Here is a 19,252-nt window from a genome sequence, read left to right as displayed (position 1 = left end):
TTTCCATTTTTTTGATGAAAAATCCGAAAGAAAAGAAGGATCCTCCCGCTGGGAATTAGATCCTACTCTTTTTCTCCCCTCTTCACAGAAGATGGAGAGATGAATTGATCGCTTGCAGCGCCTAGGTCGGGACTGACGGGGCTCGAACCCGCAGCTTCCGCCTTGACAGGGCGGTGCTCTAACCGATTGAACTACAATCCCAGGAAAATAAGGTCTATAGCCTAAAAATTCTTCTTTTTTTTTCATTCTATTTATTAGAACCATTTAGTTTCGCCGTGTTGTAACAGAAAGACGAATGATATACTCTTTTTTATTATATATATAATATAGAATTCCAGTATACTCATAGTAAAGTAGGCTAATTCATGAATTGAATCAAATACAAATAGGCCTTTTCTTTTTTAAAAGCGGTAGAGTCGCACTCTTTAAAGGCCCTAAGAAAGAGGCTTAAGTGATCACTTCAAATCAAATCCGAGAAAAGGCTTCCACGAAACTCCTGTCTTAGTCTTCATTAAAAATTTTTTATGTTCTGGGACATAGATATTCAAGATATCCTATTATGAATCGCTAAAGTCTTCCTCCTTCTCCATTGTTCCAATCAGATCCGAAAAATGAGAAATCAATCAAAAGTCAGTGGACCTGAATTGAATCATGACTATATAAGCTATTCTTATATTAAGATTCAATATAGATGAAATCGTAGAAGCGGGCCTTTTCTTTCCTTGGACCACGTAAGAATTCGTCGTCCGGTTGAATCTTCTTGTTCCTGGATGCTCCATCAAAATCCATCGCTATTCCTTTCCTTCACTGAGAAAGGTTCATTCCAAGTCACAAGAGCAATCTTTCTTTTTTTTAATGAATTTTTCTTGTCGTTATGGTAATGCAATGCAAGAGGCCGGAAATCCGGTTGTTTCTGATGATGAAAAGGGCTTTTATGTTATATTACATTTTGGAAAACCCCTAAAAGTAGGTAATGTTAGAAGACGGCTGTCGGTATCTGATGGTCAGATACCTACGGTCGGTATATCTTTGAAAGCTCAGACGGGGAGAAAAAATGGATTCCTCGAAGGCTACTTAAGGAACTTTAATGCCAACCAGAAGGTAGTTTACTTGCTTACTTGTTAGAGTAAGGACTGGAGCTGTTGAATATTGCTCAGTACTACTATAACTTAACAACCAAAAAGCTCTGCGTCGAACTTCAGCCCCTTCGAGTTGGCCACGGGGCAACAGCCTCTGACGCCCCACACCACTGCGACAGGAGGGAGCTTGCCCATCAGACTACTTTGCCAAGAGGTGGCAGGAGGATAGCAAAAGCTGCCCAACCTACTTAAACAACCGTCAGGCTTAGCCCGGTCTGAAGAAAGAAGAAAGTAGGCCCTGTAGAGAAGCGGATAGAAAAGATCGCCTATAGACTCAAGAGACCGGCTCGGTGAAAACTCACCCCGTATTCCATGTAAGTCAGTTGACTTCGATTAGACCAGACCGACCCAGAGAGGAACGTGCCCACGAGGGCACCACCAGATGTTGTAGATGAACCTAACCTACTAAAGAAGAAGTTGAGTATATCATAGCTGACCGTACCATGGGCTAGCCCATAGACCGACTGCACGAATGGAATACTACTTAGTCCAGTAGAAGGGCCAACCTGAGAGCAAGTCAAGCTGGGAACGGGCTGAGACTTACGATTCCGAAGACCAAGTCAGAGACTACTGGACGTCTCGCGGAGCGACTCTCAATGAGGGCGTTGAGACTGTTCGAAAAAATGCTTTTTTGGCTTAATACGCCTTTACTAAAGATCAAAGAGTACGCTTGTACTCTGGCTAATAAGGAAAAGGGCTTTTTTAAATCCAAGGTTGACTCTGATTAGATCCTTAGCGCAAGCGCTAAGTAAGAAAGCTCCCTAAGATATATCATACACTATAGAGTTAAAAAAATATAACTTAGGTCTGTCTCTAGATCAAATATGCTAGAGCGTCTTTATGGGGATATGTTTGATAGGGTATGGCACTTTGTAAAATCCCAGAGTTTTATTACTCTTTGCCTGTATTCAGTTGATGTATCTTCTTTGATTATTGGAGATACCCCTCTATGACTGATTTATCAAACATTTTTTACTTATTATATAACATATTAGTTTCTCTTATTAACAAAACATATTGTAATCTCTTAAAGAAGACGAACGTGGTAAAGACCCCTGAATTAAAAAACAGGAAAAAATCCATAACAAAATATTAAAAGAAAACAAAAATTATGACGAAATTTAGTAATTTTAAAACTAATATGAATAGTCCATATTTTTATTTTATAGGCAATTCAGTTTATATATCGTATGATAACAAATCTAATGAAACAAAAAGGATCATCATTGATTTCTGGAATAAATTCTACCTGGATAATCTTGAAAATAATGATGGCGATGAATCTAAATCTAACAGAGTAATGTATAAAGAAGAAGTATTTAAAATATTGAATGATTTCAAATCAAATGAAACAAAACCATATAATCAGGATAAATTAAGAGAGTTGCAAGAGAAGATTGAAAATCTTACAATGAAGTTTGATGCAAAATCAATTAATAGCACATGCAATCTCATTATGAGTCTAATGATTATACCTGATAAGAAGAATGCTAAGGATTATTTAATGGAAAAATTAAAAAAAGATCAATATCCACAATTAGAATTACTTAATGAGTTAGGGCAATATACACTTGAAGCATTAATTGTTTATGTAATCTGTATTTTATATCGCTCTGATTCATCCATGGTTCGTGTTTCAACTTTAATTGATCACCTGGACAGGCATGTTAAAGCACATGTTTTACTAGTTAATCATAAATATCAAAGTAAAATAGAAAAAGAAGATGAAAAAAATGAGAGTTTATTTAAAAAACACCATATTGGTGTAGCATTAGTTGAATTTTTTGTTGATAGGAATCTAATGGTATTAGAAAATTCTGAGAATAATAATGTACCTATTCAAAAGAAGAAGGGTAAATATTATTTACCTAAAAATCTTTATGCTATCCGTAATTTTGATGTATCATTACTACCAATTAAATTAAATTTACCTATGGTATGTAAACCGTTATCTTGGGGTAGTGCTTTACCATCAGGTTTATACCCTAAATATTTGTCTGACTTAAAAGGTGGTTACTTAAGTGGAATAACTGGTGCAATTAGTCGTTACAATCTGTTAAGCACGGGGGATATCAATCACTACTATATTGATATCAGTAATAGTTATAAGGAAATATGTAGTGTTATGAATAAACTTCAGAATCAGCCCTTCAAAATATCAAAACATATGATATCTTATATAAAAGTAAATAAACAAAAGTTAGTTAACTTCGGTTTACTTATGCCAGAGAATCTCGGTAGAGTTAATTTAAAAAATTTAGGAATTAACCTCAGAGAATCTTATATGAAAAATAATGATATAATGAAAATATATTCTTATGCTGAATTGTTAGAAATTTTACATAAGGATGTTAACCGGGCTCAGTATGAGAGTATGTTATTAAATATAGCTGAAGCTTTTGAGGATTTTCGAAATTATTTTATAGAGCATAGAACAAGAAGCAATGGGTATAAAATCCTTTACTAAAGTGGGATTTGGAACTTTAGGAACAAGTGTAATGGATGTGCAGTTCATAGCCTTACAAAAGACCCCATACTGGAAGAATTTTTGGATGGCTCTAAACACATCATCTTTAATAAAATGCCATGCTGTTTTGAAAAAAACTGAAACCCATCAATTCCAGGAGCTTTATCATCATCAATCCCTCTAAGAGCTTGATTCACCTCTTCCATTGTAACCTCTCTACACAGACTCTGTTGAGCTTCCAGGTTCAAAATAGACCCTCTCCTAATAACATAACAGGTAAATCAATAGAAGGAAGAGAAGAGGCTCTGCTACCTAATAATGATTTATAGAAGTGAAGAATCTCCTGTTGAATGCCAACAGGATCCTCAAGCCTATCACCCTGAGCATTATACAAGAGGTTAATTCTATTTGTATTATACCTAGCTTTCATTGCAGCATGAAAGAAGTGATTATTTGAGTCCCCAAGCTTCAACCATTGAATCCTTGATTTCTGCTTTAGAGCAGACTCCTCAATAAAATTCCATTTTCTCAACAACTCTCCAGCTATCTTCTCATTTTCTTGCAATTGAACACTATCAGGATCTTGCTGTAACTGAAACTTAATTTGTTCCAAATTACTTCTTGCTGTCTCAATCTTCTCATTCAAGTTGTGAAATTCATTTTTATGCAAGCTTTTCATTTTCCCCTTCAAAAGTGTAAGATTTGCCCAAATTGCTCCTAACAGATTGTGAGAACCACTAGGATGCCAAAATTCATGCATAATAGTATGAAAATCAGCATGATGAGCCATGTAGTTGAAGAATTTAAAAGGCTTTCCCACAGTAAGAGGATCATCAGCATATTTCAATAGGAGAGGGGAATGATCAGACAAAGAAGGCATCAAATAATCAACTACTATATGACCTTTATTTAACATCCATGTCACATTTCCAAAAGCACGATCAATTCTACTATGAATTCTTCTGTCAGCATAGCCTCTGCTAGACCAAGAAAAAGAAGGGCCAGTAGATTTCAATTCAGCAAGGTTTAAATCAGTGACCCATTGAGACATATCCTTGATTTCAGCAAGTGAAACAGCTGTTCCATTAGTTCTATCATCAGTATACATGACGGCATTAAAATCACCCAAAATGAACCATTGGTCTAACTGAGAATAACTAGCCAAAGATCTGATCTTCTCCCAAAGCCCAACTCTATGATCAATAGTGTGTAATCCATAACAAAGAGTAATTTGGAAAAAAAAGGAATTAACATCTTTAAGCTCACAATGAATAAGTTGCTCATGTACCTCTAACACCTCTACTTCAATGATTTGAGGATTCCAACCAATCCAGATTCCCCCCTTTGGAGAGCAAGAATAATTATGTTTCCATATCCATTTACTATTAAGTTGCTTAGTGATTTTCTCAAATTGTTGAGCCTTAACTCTAGTTTCCAGAACACCCATGAAACTTATTTTCTTTCTAATCATAAACTTCTTTAACTCTCTAATTTTAATAGGGTCATTACCCCCTCTAATATTCCATGTACAAATAATCATTAGGTAAAATAAGGATTACCTGTATTAGTATCCCCTGGATCATTAGCTACCTCATTATGTGACACAACTTCTTCCTCAACTACTGTAGTTAAATCATTCATCATTGAAACTGGGTTAACAGTAGTGGGGAAATTCACTCTTCTGGCTCTAGTAGTTCTTCTGGGCACCACTCTCCATGCTCCATCATCTTCTGAGGTTACACTCAAAGGGGCTTGAGCTGGAGTAACAACAAGATTTGTAGGTGTAGCTGGATGGGCATTGAGGTTCTGGACAACTCCATTGAGTGGCCTTTTTTGGAATCTGTTCTTTTGGAATTGGGTTTTCCTTTTAAATTTCTTGGCTGGATTATGGCTTGCCTCTGTGTCTTATTCAATTCTCATCAATGGAGTACAAACTATTAGCTTGGAATTGTCAAGGCATATCAAATAAAAAGACTATCTCAATCCTTACTCTATCAAGTAAGCAAGTAAACTACCTTAAAGAGTTAATAGATATTTACAAAATCAATGTAGTGATACTCTTAGAACCTAGGGTAAGCGGTATAACAGCTCTATCAATTATTAAGACTTTAGGAATGGCAAAGTCACATAGAGTTGAAGCTATAGGTTTTTCAGGAGGTATTTGGATTTTATGGCATCACAGCATCAATGTTAAAATCATTCACAACGATTGGCAATTCATTCACATGCATGTAATTTTTCCTGGTAATATAAGCACTCATTTAACTTCTGTATATTGAAGAACCACAAATTATAAGAGTTTTATGGGATAAACTCACTATACTGGCAGCAACAATTTCTGAGCCCTGGATTGCATTGGGAGACTATAATGCTTATACTGAGGTTCTGGATAAATTAGGGGGTAGGGCTTCAAATGGTTGCATGAGATTTAGGAATTGGATCCAGTCCTCAAAACTAATAGATTTAGGTTTCACTGGCTCTAGATTTACATGGTCACGAGGAAGATGTCATGAGAGAATTGATAGGGCATTGGGGAATGAGGGGTTGTTGGATATCTTTGATAGCATCATGGTAAGACACTTACCTAGGTTAGCCTCTGACCACTCCCCTATCCTAGTAAATTTGATCCCTAAAGAAAATGTAAAAAACCAAGGCAGAGCATTTAGATATCTATCAACTTGGGAATGTCATGAGGATTGGAAACCTTGGTTAAAAAATGCTTGGCAAAAAAGTGACCCTTTTGTTGAAGCTCTCACCATCTTACAAGTTAAGACAGAGGATTGGAAACATAACATTTTTGTTGACATATACAAAAGGAAACGAAGGAATTTTGCAAGACTAGAAGGATTGCAAAAACACCTAGCCCTTAGTCCTACAACTAAAATCAGAAAACTTGAATTGAAGCTGAGGGAGGAGCTTGAAAGAACTCTAACACAAGAAGATGTACGCAACCTTAGACTGTAATTTAAACGAGTATAGGATAGTAATATATTACCTTAGTGGGGGTGTTTAAGCAAACTTCTTCTATCATTCTCGGTATCAACTAATTACCTCCTCGTATTACGTATTAGAAATATACGAAAAAGGGTAACCTGATCTCCTCACTGGGGTTCTTTGCATTGGACTCGCTCGGTTCGTCTGTTCATTGTAGGAAAGCGTTTATGGAACAAGCTCTTTTTAGAGGTGTCCCCCCTGCTTTCTTTCTCTGATTCCCAATATGAGTGAGACCAAGACGGCTGGCTGGAGTGCCAAAAATCAGCTGGTCATGTCATGACTTCTAAATGCAATTCTTCCTCCAATTTATACCAGTCTTCTATTTAAGACATCGGCTAAATAGGTATGGTCTAGAGGAGCGAAAGCCACTCGACCAACGGGAGAGGAGCTAGAAGAAGTCCTAACTCTAACTACCGACTAAATAAGAGGAAGATAGGATTCTCTCGATCTATCTAATGCAACAAGTCTCCTCCTACTATTAGGATAGGAAAATCCGTTTTTAGGGTAAATGATTAAGTCTATTCCTTACTGCTTTTGACATGGGTTCATTCCTATCCAGCGGCAGAAGACGAAGCAGCTCGCTACTCGACTTTATCTTCTAACGGGGTTGCCAAGCCCCTTACTGTCTTGAACCCGAGTGAAGCATTCCACCTCAGAATGGATTCTTAGTGTGGACGATTTTGAAGATATAATAGGAGGACATGTATGGATAGGTTCCATTTGTATACTTGGTGGAATCTGGCATATCTTAACTAAACCTTTTGCATGGGCCCTACTGGGCAACAAAAAAGAGGATATCAGTTTCCATTTGGGAAAGAGTCGACTTTTTCTTATAGAGAAAGCGTGTTATAGAAGCGCGTATGCCGGAAACTCTATTATTATTTATATATTTATAACAAAGCCTATTTCTTTGAAGAAAATGGTTTACCAGCATTGATCTTAATCAGTCTGCTTTGCCGAAATTCGTCAATGAATTCCGCGTTTTCATATTCAGAATACTCTACTGAAGAATAGGCAAGAATCAACCTCTTCCGAGCGAGGTTTTGATAGATCGCAGAATCCGAAAAGCAGCTTCTAAGTGAGATGATCTCGGCTTGTCCATAAAAATAGGCTGATCACTTCCCCCTATGTTGTAAGTGTAAACAATGTCAGCGATAATTAGTCAAGTTGAAATAAGGGCAACTTTTTTTTAAAGCCAAGGCAAGAATGCCACGAATGGTGTTTAGCAACCCGGGGCAAATCTTTCTTCTATCTCTAAAGGGGTTCGACTCAATATTCTTGAAGGAATCCTTTAGCTACTAATGACGCTTTGTATCTTTCTACTGAGCTATCTGTTTTATGCTTGATCTTGTAAATTCACTTGCAGCCAATGGCTTCTTTCTCTGCAGGCAATGAGACTCAGTTTTCTTCTTTTTTTCTTGCATAGTCTTTCTTCAGCAAGAATGATTGGAAGCTTCAGCAAAGAATTCAGGTTCATGAGAAGATTGAACTGACATGAGGTAAGCTCGATGTTTTAGAGAAAACGATTCATAAAATAAGAAAAAAAACCTTCAACGGGATAAGAAACTTGAGAAGATTAACGAACCTGAGAGAAGGATCCAGAATCTAATCTAAGGAAGCGACTGGAAGGAAAGCAACTGGGCTAGACTGCTGATCTTCTAGAGTAGTCTGACTTTTGGAAAGAGACTGTAATCGTCGCCGAGAAGAAAGATGCTGTTCCGGATGACTGGAAGCCTCTGAGGTCAGCTGAACAGGCTGACAATCGGCGGAAGATGCTGGCCTGAAGAGTGAGGCTGATCCATAACATCAACTGCAGAAGAATGAAGTTCGAGTTGATGAACAGGAGAAGGCCATAATACATCTCCATCACTATTCTCCTCCAGGGCTTCTTAATTAAGAAAAGGAAAATATGAGGTGACCTCATTAAAGAGAACATTCAAGGATACATCGAGTCTCTTGGATTTCACGTCATAGCATCTATCTATATTCGGACTGAGCATATCCAAAAAAGACACAAGTGCTTGCCTTGAGGACAATTTATCTCTTAACTGCGCAAGAATATAAACAAAACAACAAAAAAGGTGCATCCAAACACTCGCAAATGCCTATAGGATGGTGCTGCCCCAGTAAGAAGTTCGTGAGGTGCCGCTGTAGCTTCTTTCCTCTCTCTTCTCCCCCCCCCAAAAAAAGTAAAAAGGAGAGAGATGTCCCGTCCTTTCTTTATGCATATTCATATACATAGCCAGACACAAAGGTGTACAATCCGGTAAAAATCCGCGGTTCTTTAAGTGAATGAACTCTAGGTTTTCTTACTTGCTTTAGTGGCTGCCAAAGGCCAACCGAGAGGGGAGAACGAATGGCTCAGGAATCGACCGGTTCCGAGCAGATTCGTGGAATTATTGTAGGAGAATTTGATTCTCGTAGAATAAGAGGAGCCTTCTTAGGAAATGACTTAACTTAAAAGAAGGATTCCGCTGCTGCAAGGCGAGAGAGCAACTTGTCTGGTCTTGCGGTGCACTCACTCCCGTTACAAGAATGAGATGAAGCTTTTTCTCGACTCGAGACCAATACCCCTTACAACTCGCACCAATAGCGGCACTGAGCGGCCGGAGATTGATTGAAAAGACAGCCCGCCTCTTTAGGATTGTGAGAAAGAGCACACACACGGGACCTGACCTACTAATCATCATCTCATCTAGCGCGAAGCAAAAAGAAAGGTCCCCCTTCCCGGCCCCCTAGCCACCTACCTACTCGTGCTCGTAGCTCGATCGGAGGTCAAGAGGGTGGTCCGGCGGAAAAACATAAGTCGTCCGTATCAAGTGATACGTGAATTGCTCAGTAGTGCTTCGCCACTACCGTAGCTGGCGGAAATAGCTTAATGGTAGAGCATAGCCTTGCCAAGGCTAAGGTTGAGGGTTCAAGTCCCTCCTTCCGCTCCGGGCTTCGTCGTTTAGTGGTAAGGAGTGGAGTAGGCGGCGAGTAGAGTGCATAAGTTTTAGAGTTAGAGAGAGGCAATGAAATTGAAGTGGGATGTGGAATGTGATTGGTGATGGATGGTGGTTCTTAAATAGGTTCGGGATCATCTCGCATCTGGATCTGCCGTTTTTTCGGGAGGGGAACAAGAGAATGAGGTTTGTTTTCATTTTGAAAGAAATGCTTTTCTATGATCGACACGAGTTTTAGACAGCGTCTTGAACTCTGGGACCGCACTCGGTATGTCGGCCTCAAGTTCCTCGGCGAGGCAACTACTAATCCTTCTTCTCTTCCTTCTCGCCTTTCTTCTAAAAAAGTCTTTTTTTTCCTTACTCTATCAAGTAAGTAAGTAAACTACCTTACTTGTTCCAAGTAAGTGAATTGGCATTACCTTACTCTAAAGAGTCAGTAAATTTCATTGCCTTCGCCTTCGGCGATTACCGGCTGGAAAGGCTTGGCTCAACATTGGATTTCTTTGAAAAGAACCAAGGATGGCGTTCATTCAATCAAATCTTTTATGCTAACTCAAACTAATTACTGTCTTTGGAAAGAGTTGTTCCCCGCATTCTTTCCTTTCTACTGGTTTTTGAAAGCTAAAAAGATCCTCTTCCCCCATATTTTTTATCCTTCTCGCATCGGTTCTGCATCAGATGATGAGCCCATGCGAAAACTTTCTCTTTGACGATAGGTAGGCTATTAGATTGAGTCGAAAGCCTGCCAAGGCATAAAGGGGTTCCGATTTGAGCGAGAGCCCGAACGGGGGACGCGAGAACATCTTGATCGAAAGCTCCACTGTTCTGAATCGTGAAAAAGACTTTTCCAAATTCGATCAAATCGATCGAGAATCTCATCATCTGTTAGGTGGGCTGACCGACCGACCGAGTTGGGCTAAGCGTCCATGTCACAGAACCTTTCTCTAGCCAAAAAGAAATCCCATTTTTGATCGAATCGGAAAAATTAATTGGCAAATGAAAAATCTACCGTTTTAACACTCATAAAAACCCTAGAAAAAAAAAGTAACTAAGACAAGAGCTAAGTAAGCAAGCAAGAAGGAGAGGCTAGAAAAGGCAAGGGGCTCTCCATCTCTAGGAGGATTGTGTCCACGATCTGGTAATCTAAGCTTTGCTTCTTCTGGTCGGCTCGTATTAGCCTGTGCTTTATTACAGCTATCGCTATCTCGTTCTTTTAGTCTTTTTAACGGTACTTGAATCTTAAGTCGCGGTCATGTCTTGCCCTCCTCTAGTATAGTGACCGCTTTCATCTTTTCCCCTAATTTTTTCATTTCCAGGCTCAAGTGCCTCTTCATCCATCTTAATTCCAAAGGCGAGCATCTCCTGACTTACACTGCTATGGGTTAGAGTCAATAGTTCTTAACCAACTCTTTCTCGCCGAGCTTTCAAAAGTTTTAAGAGAGAATAGGGAGTAAGGCAATGCAATTGTAGAAATTGGGCTCGGACTTTCTTTCTTCTCCTGCGGAGCTCTGAGAAAGTCACCGGTGGCAGGTTAGGACAGTTCTCTTGCTGCTGATTTGGCCCTGCGCGGATTCAGGAGCTTCTTCTTTAGTCTAGGTTATGAAAAAAAAAGAAAGGTAGTTTACTTACTTAGTGCTTGCATTAGTCTAGAAGGGGTGGACGAGAACAAGAAGCGTTCGCCAACTTTGATAGACATAGCATTGCAAGCAAATAGAGCAGGGAGCTTACTCTTTCTTTCTATTAGAGTCGCGAGCTTGTTGTAGTCGGTCCTAAAGGGAGAATCTTGCTACTTACTTGCTATATCCCCGCGTCCTTGCACGGCTCGAATTTCTTCGGGAAATCCCTTTCCCCGTTCTATCGTCCAAAACAGGCCGTATATGGAGTATAGCCAAGTGGTAAGGCATCGGTTTTTGGTACCGGCATGCAAAGGTTCGAATCCTTTTACTCCAGATTATGAACACCCGATCGGATCTGTCAAGAACGAGCTAGCTGACGACTACAGGGGAAGCTTTTCCCAAGCCAGAAGTTTGACTTTTTCTACTTTCTTTGCTAAGAGAAGAGAGAGAAAGGAAAGACAGATGGCAGAAAGCAATCCTTCCAACCAGCCAACCCGCGGAGTTGAACACAATACTAACTTCGGCAAGGAAAGAAATCTACCCCTTATTGTTAGCCTTCCCAGATAATGGAGAAGAAGCTTAAAATGGCTTAGGCTTTATCACATGCTTTCAAACAGGCTTGAGAAAGAAAAAACTGCCTTATTGCTAGTATGGATTATAACTACTATTACATATTAAAGGGGAATAAAGAACGAAATCTTCTCTATAGCCCGATAAGAACAGTTACGCCTTTTCCTAAAGCCTTTACTAACTAACTAAAACACCAGGACTTAGTCTAGCTACCACGGAAAGCATAGTAAGAAGGGCTGAAAGGCCATGTCATATTCCTCGGGAATGATATAAAGATCCTGTTGTGGAAATTTCCAACTGGATGAATCTTTTGATTCAAAAGACTTGAGTGTTCCAATGAGCCCGTAGGCAAGGGCCTTACTATTTTCACGTATGACATGAGGTTGTCTACCCCACTAGTATTTGAACTGGAATGCCAGGCGGAGGAGTGTAACTGCCTTATCGCGCTATCCTACTTGTATGTGAAAAGCATTTCGTACTCGTAACTGATTCCCTCCTAGCGAAAGAGCTATCGTCGAAAGCTTTTCGTTTACACCGGTTCTTCTAGCTCCAATCGAGAAAGGAGAACCTTGAAAAAAGTCTTTCAAAACTTTACATCCATCAGAGCGGCAGGCATGGAAAAGAGCCTTGGGGTGAGACAGACGGAGGCAGCCGCAGCCCTGTGAGATCCTATCGGTCGTTAAGGACCTATTCCCAACCAGTCAAAGACAGACGGGCAGGCTATTTGAGCAGTATTTCCCTGTGTAAACGTGTAAAGTAAAGAAAGAGCGCCTGAATTCATCTTATAGAAAGAAGGCCATCTTGCTTTACTTTTTTTGGTGTTGAGACCCATAGAAGAAAACTTTAACTTTGAAGCCATACTCTTCTCCGGGAACTCATACTCCTGTAAGGCACCAGCTCTTTGCCTTCCTTGCTTGCTTTACCTTCCAGTCGAATAGGTTCTATTAAAGCAAAGGCAAGAGGCGATAGTGGCATCAGTCTTTTCTTTCTATGAGGAAAAGGCCCGGAATGGCCTATTTTGCTAAATGAAAACGTGAGTTTCGGGTCTATTTAGGGATTCATTGATTTGCACCAAGTCTCCGTGATGACCAAAGAAGAGGTACGTAGTAACTCGACTGTAAGGTTATGTAGTATCTTATTAGAATAATAAGGTTCGAAGAGCTTAGTTGCAAGACTAAGGAAGAACATTTGACTTTGACACAGGAGGTGGCGAGTTTGGCTAGGTAACATAATGGAAATGTATCGGACTGCAAATCCTGGAATGACGGTTCGACCCCGTCCTTGGCCTCGGAGAGTAGCGAGCAGCACGGAAATTGAATCAAATAAATCAAATGGCATAGTAGAAGGGGGCTTGACTTTGTTTGTTAAAAATCCACAGACAAGATTCTGGAACTTCCAAACCAAAAAAATACAAGGATGAGAAGGAGCTTTTACGTTACGCTTCAATAGAATGAAATTTGTAAGGGTAGAATAGGCCCCATGGTCGATCGAAGATCCTGTACTACTTGAACTCAAATGAATCTATCTGACTTTCAATCCATCTTTGTCCAGCCAGCTCATAAGAAAATGTTAGACCAATCTCGGAGCTGACACAACCGAATTGGTTAAAGAAAAGGAAACCCCAACAACCAAGTACTCCCGCCTCAAAAAGCGGAAACCGAACAACCACCAGGCTCGTCTGAAGAGGAGGCGGGCGCCCAAAAAGATGAAAATGCAAGGTATGTAGCCGCTTATGCGAAGCTTAAGGGGTAAAAATAAAGTCTTTTTTTTGAACAACCAACCTGACATAGGGCAATGCAATTGCTCGCCCACTTAAAGCAGATGGAGATTCTCGGACAGGGAAAGGTGGCACTCGACATCTATTAAACAACACCAAGAACAAAGTCATACCATGTCCTCGAAAGAACCTAGTGATGATTGCCATGAATGCTGCCCTCGAGGACGTGTAAAAGAAGGTCTTTGCCGATTCCTATCAACACGGTACACCTCTCAGTAGAAGGGCGTGAAAAGGCCGTGGAGACTTTGACCGAATGAATAGGCATGCTATCATGATAGACATTTTTTTTTCAGGAAAAAAATCCAGGATGAACGCTTTTTCAGCTTGATCGGAATCGATTCTATGATTGAATGGCAGAGACTTAGTAGTAGAAACTCGGAGAGACAGACAGAGAGGGGGCTCTATCATACCTGCTAACTCCTAGGATGAGAAGTCAGTCTCTTGCTTTTGGCAGGAAAAGTATCGGTAGAGTGAGTCTACTTAGCGAACTGGAAGGACGCGGAGATCGATTGATCAATATGAATCTCGAGAGTGGATGGTTGACTGCCGCCCCCTTGTCCTGGAGTCTCTCCGGCCGGGGAGGGGCTTGCTATCGTAACCTTTTCCCCGGTGTATGTGAAAAAAGTGACGAACCCATTTTGGTCATAGGTTAGTCCAAAGAACGAGAGTCGGCTTCCTTAATCTAAAGATTAAGTAAGTAAACTACCAACATGCTTCGCACTAAGTAAGTAAACAACCTTAAGTCCGTTGTTCCTCAGTAGCTCAGTGGTAGAGCGGTCGGCTGTTAACCGATTGGTCGTAGGTTCAAATCCTACTTGGGGAGAATTTGAAGTTATCGCCTTTCTGACCTAGCGACCCCCGTCCTTCTACTTCGTTTCTAAACTAGCAGAATCAATCGTGGGACATTCAAAGTGAGAAGTTTCTTCTTGGGTTTTATTCCTCACTCTCGTATAGGCGAACTTGGTTCGTTCAATTCTTAGGGAGAAGAAGGATCCGCTGGGAATGAATGGGCAGACTTAAGTAGTCTCTTCATTAGCCGGAAGGAAGATCTCCACTCATTTCATTCAGTGCCTGCGGTAAGGTAAGGCAAGGCGCGACCCACAACAAAGGAAGGGGGAAAGCTTGCTTGCTGTAGCCCTTTTTTAGTAGGCTAGGCTTAGTAAGCGTAAGCTATTTAAGTAGGCTTGCAGCTTCGCTAGAAGCGACAAAGAGGGGAAGAAGGCCGACGACTACATGAGAGGGAAGCTGTCTACGAAGCCTTGCCCCTTGCTTTACAGAGATTGTTATGAACTGACTAAATGACTAGATTCCCCCGGAACGCTAGCCAAGCTAATAGTCTTAGTTTCTCAATAAGCTTATTGATTGATTCAGCGAACAAATCGCCTCTTTCTTAGAACCTATTGAGGAGGGCCTCAGCCCGGGAAGGGGAGAGTGGCCGAGTGGTTAAAAGCGACAGACTGTAAATCTGTTGAAGTTTTCTACGTAGGTTCGAATCCTACCTCTCCCACTTGTTTGTTGTAGACTTCAGCGAAGAGAAAGAAGGCATTCGTCAGCGGAGGAAGGCCAACCGAGCGAAGCTCTTTCTTTTGGCCGTGCCTTGAAGTTAAATTGTATCGTATGTTAGTTAGAGAGGTTAGCGAACTACTACGATCTATAGATTCTCCATCTATATCCAATCCCAACGAGAATAGAAGCGAGTCGCTTCCGGCTTGGCTTGTAATCGTAGTCTTTTAGCTTATGTAGTGGTCGGCCTTCCTACACGCACGCGCTCGCAAGTACAACTTGCCTTGGTTCGGGACGAAGCCAAGCCGATACATATGATAGGCGAAGGAAAGACCTCCATTTCATAGCGCCTGGAGAACGCAAGTTTGATCGAGGATTGGAGAGGAAGGGTGGAAGAAAGGGCTCGGGATGGATTTAGGAGTCTTTGTGCGAGCCGTATGCGGCGAGAGTCGCACGTACGGTAACGAGGGGGGTTCGCGTCTATACGCGTAGTGTGGTGGTTTGGCCTACCCACCCTATTTGTTCCATGATCTATGGGTCTACAGGAGCTACCCATTTCGATCAATTAGCCAAGATTTTGACCGGATACGAAATCACAGGTGTTGGATCTAGTGGTATTTTTATGGGAATTCTTTTTATCGCTGTAGGATCCCTATTCAAGATCACTGCAGTTCCTTTTCGGGCGGCTGTAGAACGGACGGCCGCCTATAAGTGGTAGGTTAGGGTGGGTGGTACCGCTCAGATTGCGGCCAATCTTCCTAACCGCGCGCGGGCTGGGCTTAGAGCGCGTGAAACTCATCACTACCTCGTAAGGGCGTTGAGACCATAGCATGTTAAACGAAAGCGCCGCTTTCTCTCTAGTGTTGTCACACAGCTGCCCGCCTAGAAGAGCCGCTCGCTCTCTAGTGTTGTCACACAAGATAAGCACGCCGCCCGCCTGCTGGCCGGGCGAATCGAAGTTCTCTTCCGGTCAACTGTCCCCCAGTCAAGTGCAAAAAACACAGTAGAATCACGCAATGCACGCTGCTGGTGTGCTTCCTGCCCGCGAGGAAAGAAAGAAGAGCGACAAGGTTCAGTTCAGATTTTACTGTTTGCAGTATGGGAGCAGATTACCCAAAAAATCCCTGGGAACAATGAAAAAATAGATATCTCGGTATCGAAAACTATAGGAGGCTGTATTGGCGAGATCCAACGGTAAACAGCTGCCTAAAAGAAAAACCGCCTGGAAGTCCGAGGACCTTTAGTACTGTACCCTACCCCCGAACCAGCAGCCTTCGCGCCAAGCAAGACCGCCCTTGTCCCCTTCCTTTCTCCATTCTGCCTTCTTCTTTGCTTTTGCTTTGTTTCAAAGGTTATGTAGTAGCTTATTAGAATAATAAGGAGTCTAAGGCAAAGCTAAAGTGGTTCGTATGCCTACTTTACCCACTTGACGAAAGGGAACGAACTTTGTTTCGTTTCCGGGTTTATGGATTGGATTCAGTCAGCGTCACGACATAATCAAAAGGAAGGAGTGACACTTACCGGCGAACCAAAGGGAATTCCTATTCACTTACTTGAATAAGTAAGGAAAGAAGTAACTATCAAAGAACTCACACGACTGAAGTACCAAAGGTGCGCTCCGCCCGATGACTAAGAAATAGGGTTGGGCTTGAATTGAAGTGATGAGGTCGCAAAGAGGAAAGTAGGGCTCCTATTGACTAAAGGTTGCTTTTTCGGGTTCCTTTAGAATGAAAGTAGCTTACGCTACCTTACTACTTACTTTGTTTTATTCAAAGGGCGAACAGCCCCCCAACTAGTCGTATGGGGGGGTGCTTGTGGTAAGCTGCCTTGGATAGGAAGAATTCCTAAAAAGAAAAAAAAGGCAAAGTCCGGTATTTGACGAAGATCTTCCTTTCTATCAATAGATAGGAATGAGTGTTCGATATAGGGGATAAGATCTATCTGGTCTTTTTCTTTATTTTTTTTCATGGCATAGCTAGGACCCTTCAAATCATGTTTGAGCCTATGTTCAAACCAAACCCACTCCCTATTTGAAGTAAGGCCGGAAGCCCGCCAAGTTCAGATAAGAGAATGCTTTTCTCTAACCATTAAGGGAAAGGCTCGACGAAGGTTGTTTACTTGCTTACTTGAACAAGTAAGGAAGGAAAGGGCTTTCGGAGATCGATATTTTCTTAGTTTTTCATCGAAAACGAAGAAGACCGAGAATGTCAATCTTTCTTTCGAAAGAAGGGAACGCGCTTTTTCGACCGCGGTGGTATGATTTTCGGGCCTTCTCCTCGTTCCGCTCGCTGGCCTATTGGGATAGCAGCCTTTGGGCTTTGCCTGCTCTTTTTTAAAAATTTAATAAAGAATTCCGACTCGGCCCGGGAAAGCGCTGGCAACAACAGAAAGGAAGGGGTCCATGTAGCTGCTGCGTCCGCTCCCTTCTTAGTCAATAGAGCAGCAGGTTCGGCATCTACTACAAAAGATAGAATCCACTTCAGATAACCACGCCTCTCCTAGGCAGCGTGTGGAATGGCCGAGAGCGGACCTTTTTGGATATATAATCCAAGTCGAGAGTGGAGTTACGGGAACAGCCGTCTGATGGAAAACAACTTTCACGTTCGGTTCAGAGAGCACTTTTTTCGTTGAGAATTCTTCGTTCCCTTTCGTGTGAATTCCCTAGCAGCGAATTAAAAACTTTTGGGGCCCTATCTATTCCATCTATCGAGCCCCGAAGAAAACCTACCTCCCCTTCGGACTCAATCTCTTTTTTGACTCTATATATGTGGGCACCGGATATCTATGAGGGTTCACCCACCCCGGTTACAGCATTCTTTTCTATTGCGCCTAAAATATCTATTTCTGCTAATATTTTACGTGTTTTTATTTATGGTTCCTATGGAGCTACATTGCAACAAATCTTCTTTTTCTGCAGCATTGCTTCTATGATCTTAGGAGCACTGGCCGCCATGGCCCAAACGAAAGTAAAAAGACTTCTAGCTCATAGTTCAATTGGACATGTAGGTTATATTCGTACTGGTTTCTCATGTGGAACCATAGAAGGAATTCAATCACTACTAATTGGTCTCTTTATTTATGTATCAATGACGATAGATGCATTCGCTATAGTTTCAGCATTACGGCAAACACGTGTCAAATATATAGCGGATTTGGGCGCTCTAGCCAAAACGAATCCTATTTCGGCTATTACCTTCTCTATTACTATGTTCTCATACGCAGGAATACCCCCGTTAGCCGGCTTTTGTAGTAAATTCTATTTGTTCTTCGCCGCTTTGGGTTGTGGGGCTTACTTCCTAGCCCCAGTGGGAGTAGTGACTAGCGTTATAGGTTGTTGGGCGGCCGGAAGGTTGCCACGAGTAAGTCAGTTTGGGGACCGAAGGCAGTTCCCCGTGCACCGGACACGTAGCTTACCGTATCAGTTGCGACACGGATGGGAATGCATGCTACGAAAGATAGGGTCGAGTCTGATACATCAACCGTCTGTCTACTCAATATCCTTGTACGAGTCCACAATCACTACACGAGATGAACCCTGGGTTGGTGAATTTAAGTTGGCCTTAGGTGTAATAGGACTCTCAGTTACTGCGCACGACCGTATACTGACTGAGGTGCTCCCCGCCGGTTGTTGGAACGACGCGAGCCGGGCCGGGCCTCAATTCAGAAAGATAAAGGGCCCAAAAGTCTTAATAAATAGGGGTTTCCAAATTCCCCATCTCATTGAGGGCGGAAAACGAATCGACATCTCGATGTGATACAGCCTTTTTATATTTTAGTTGGGAAAGAACGGCGAAGTCCATCCAACCCGTCCAATGAAGAATAAGAAGAGAGCAAAGCGCATGCGGAACGGACACAGAAAAAAAGAAGTGTGGAAGAGAAGCAGCCGAGCTCATTCCCTTCGCTTCCTGGGCCCAAAGCGGTGCAGTCTTTCCGTAAGCTTCGCTTAAGCGACTTCATACCTGGCCAAATCAAGGATTTGGGGCTTCTCTTGCTACGTTACTTAAAAAATTTCTTTTTTTTTTAATCTATATGAATAGAAAGATAGATCTATCCGTCTATCCTATCCGATTTATATTTTGATATCTAAAAAAGAATAGATTTCATTCAACGTTTGATTCAAAGAACTGCGCTTAGCCCCCCCGCTCATGAAACGGCTTTGCTGCAATGTGGATGGCAGAGGGTCCGTAGTACCCGAAGCACTGGAGTGATCCAGTAGAGGGGAAGGGGCTTAGAAGTGCCTA

The 19,252-nt window shown here is 41.6% G+C and overlaps 2 protein-coding genes and 3 non-coding genes across 6 annotated transcripts; 3 read left to right on the top strand and 2 right to left on the bottom strand.

The window, feature by feature from the left end:
• Positions 1-127: 127 nt before the first annotated feature.
• On the bottom strand, positions 128-201 carry TRNAD-GUC (transfer RNA aspartic acid (anticodon GUC)). The gene has a single exon. It is a non-coding gene; the product is annotated as a tRNA-Asp (tRNA).
• A 119-nt stretch (positions 202-320) lies between these two features.
• On the bottom strand, positions 321-14,826 carry LOC130826963 (uncharacterized). Of its 2 annotated transcripts, none has more exons than XM_057692603.1 (2): positions 8,186-14,826; positions 321-8,089 (listed from the first exon to the last, which is right to left on the bottom strand). In XM_057692603.1, exon 2 carries the CDS (start codon positions 5,144-5,146, stop codon positions 3,851-3,853), a length of 1,296 nt encoding a protein of 431 aa, XP_057548586.1. In that variant the 5' UTR covers positions 5,147-8,089; positions 8,186-14,826; the 3' UTR covers positions 321-3,850. The 2 variants fall into 2 exon arrangements, with proteins under 2 accessions (XP_057548586.1, XP_057548587.1); XM_057692604.1 differs by having other exon boundaries at positions 321-8,053.
• TRNAG-GCC (transfer RNA glycine (anticodon GCC)) lies at positions 9,465-9,536 on the top strand. The gene has a single exon. It is a non-coding gene; the product is annotated as a tRNA-Gly (tRNA).
• Positions 14,827-14,933: 107 nt separating the features above from the next.
• On the top strand, positions 14,934-15,015 carry TRNAY-GUA (transfer RNA tyrosine (anticodon GUA)). The gene has a single exon. It is a non-coding gene; the product is annotated as a tRNA-Tyr (tRNA).
• Positions 15,016-15,024: 9 nt separating this feature from the next.
• Positions 15,025-18,553, top strand: LOC130826977 (NADH-ubiquinone oxidoreductase chain 2-like). The gene is given in 2 exon segments (XM_057692616.1): positions 15,025-18,380; positions 18,383-18,553. Coding segments are annotated over 2 exon segments (642 nt in total). The 5' UTR covers positions 15,025-17,776; the 3' UTR covers positions 18,421-18,553.
• The last annotated feature ends 699 nt before the right edge of the window (positions 18,554-19,252 follow it).

This window comes from Amaranthus tricolor, chromosome 11 (assembly GCF_026212465.1).
Source record: "Amaranthus tricolor cultivar Red isolate AtriRed21 chromosome 11, ASM2621246v1, whole genome shotgun sequence".
Classification (NCBI taxonomy): Eukaryota; Viridiplantae; Streptophyta; class Magnoliopsida; order Caryophyllales; family Amaranthaceae; genus Amaranthus; species Amaranthus tricolor.
This window is presented reverse-complemented; position numbering and strand designations above follow the sequence as displayed.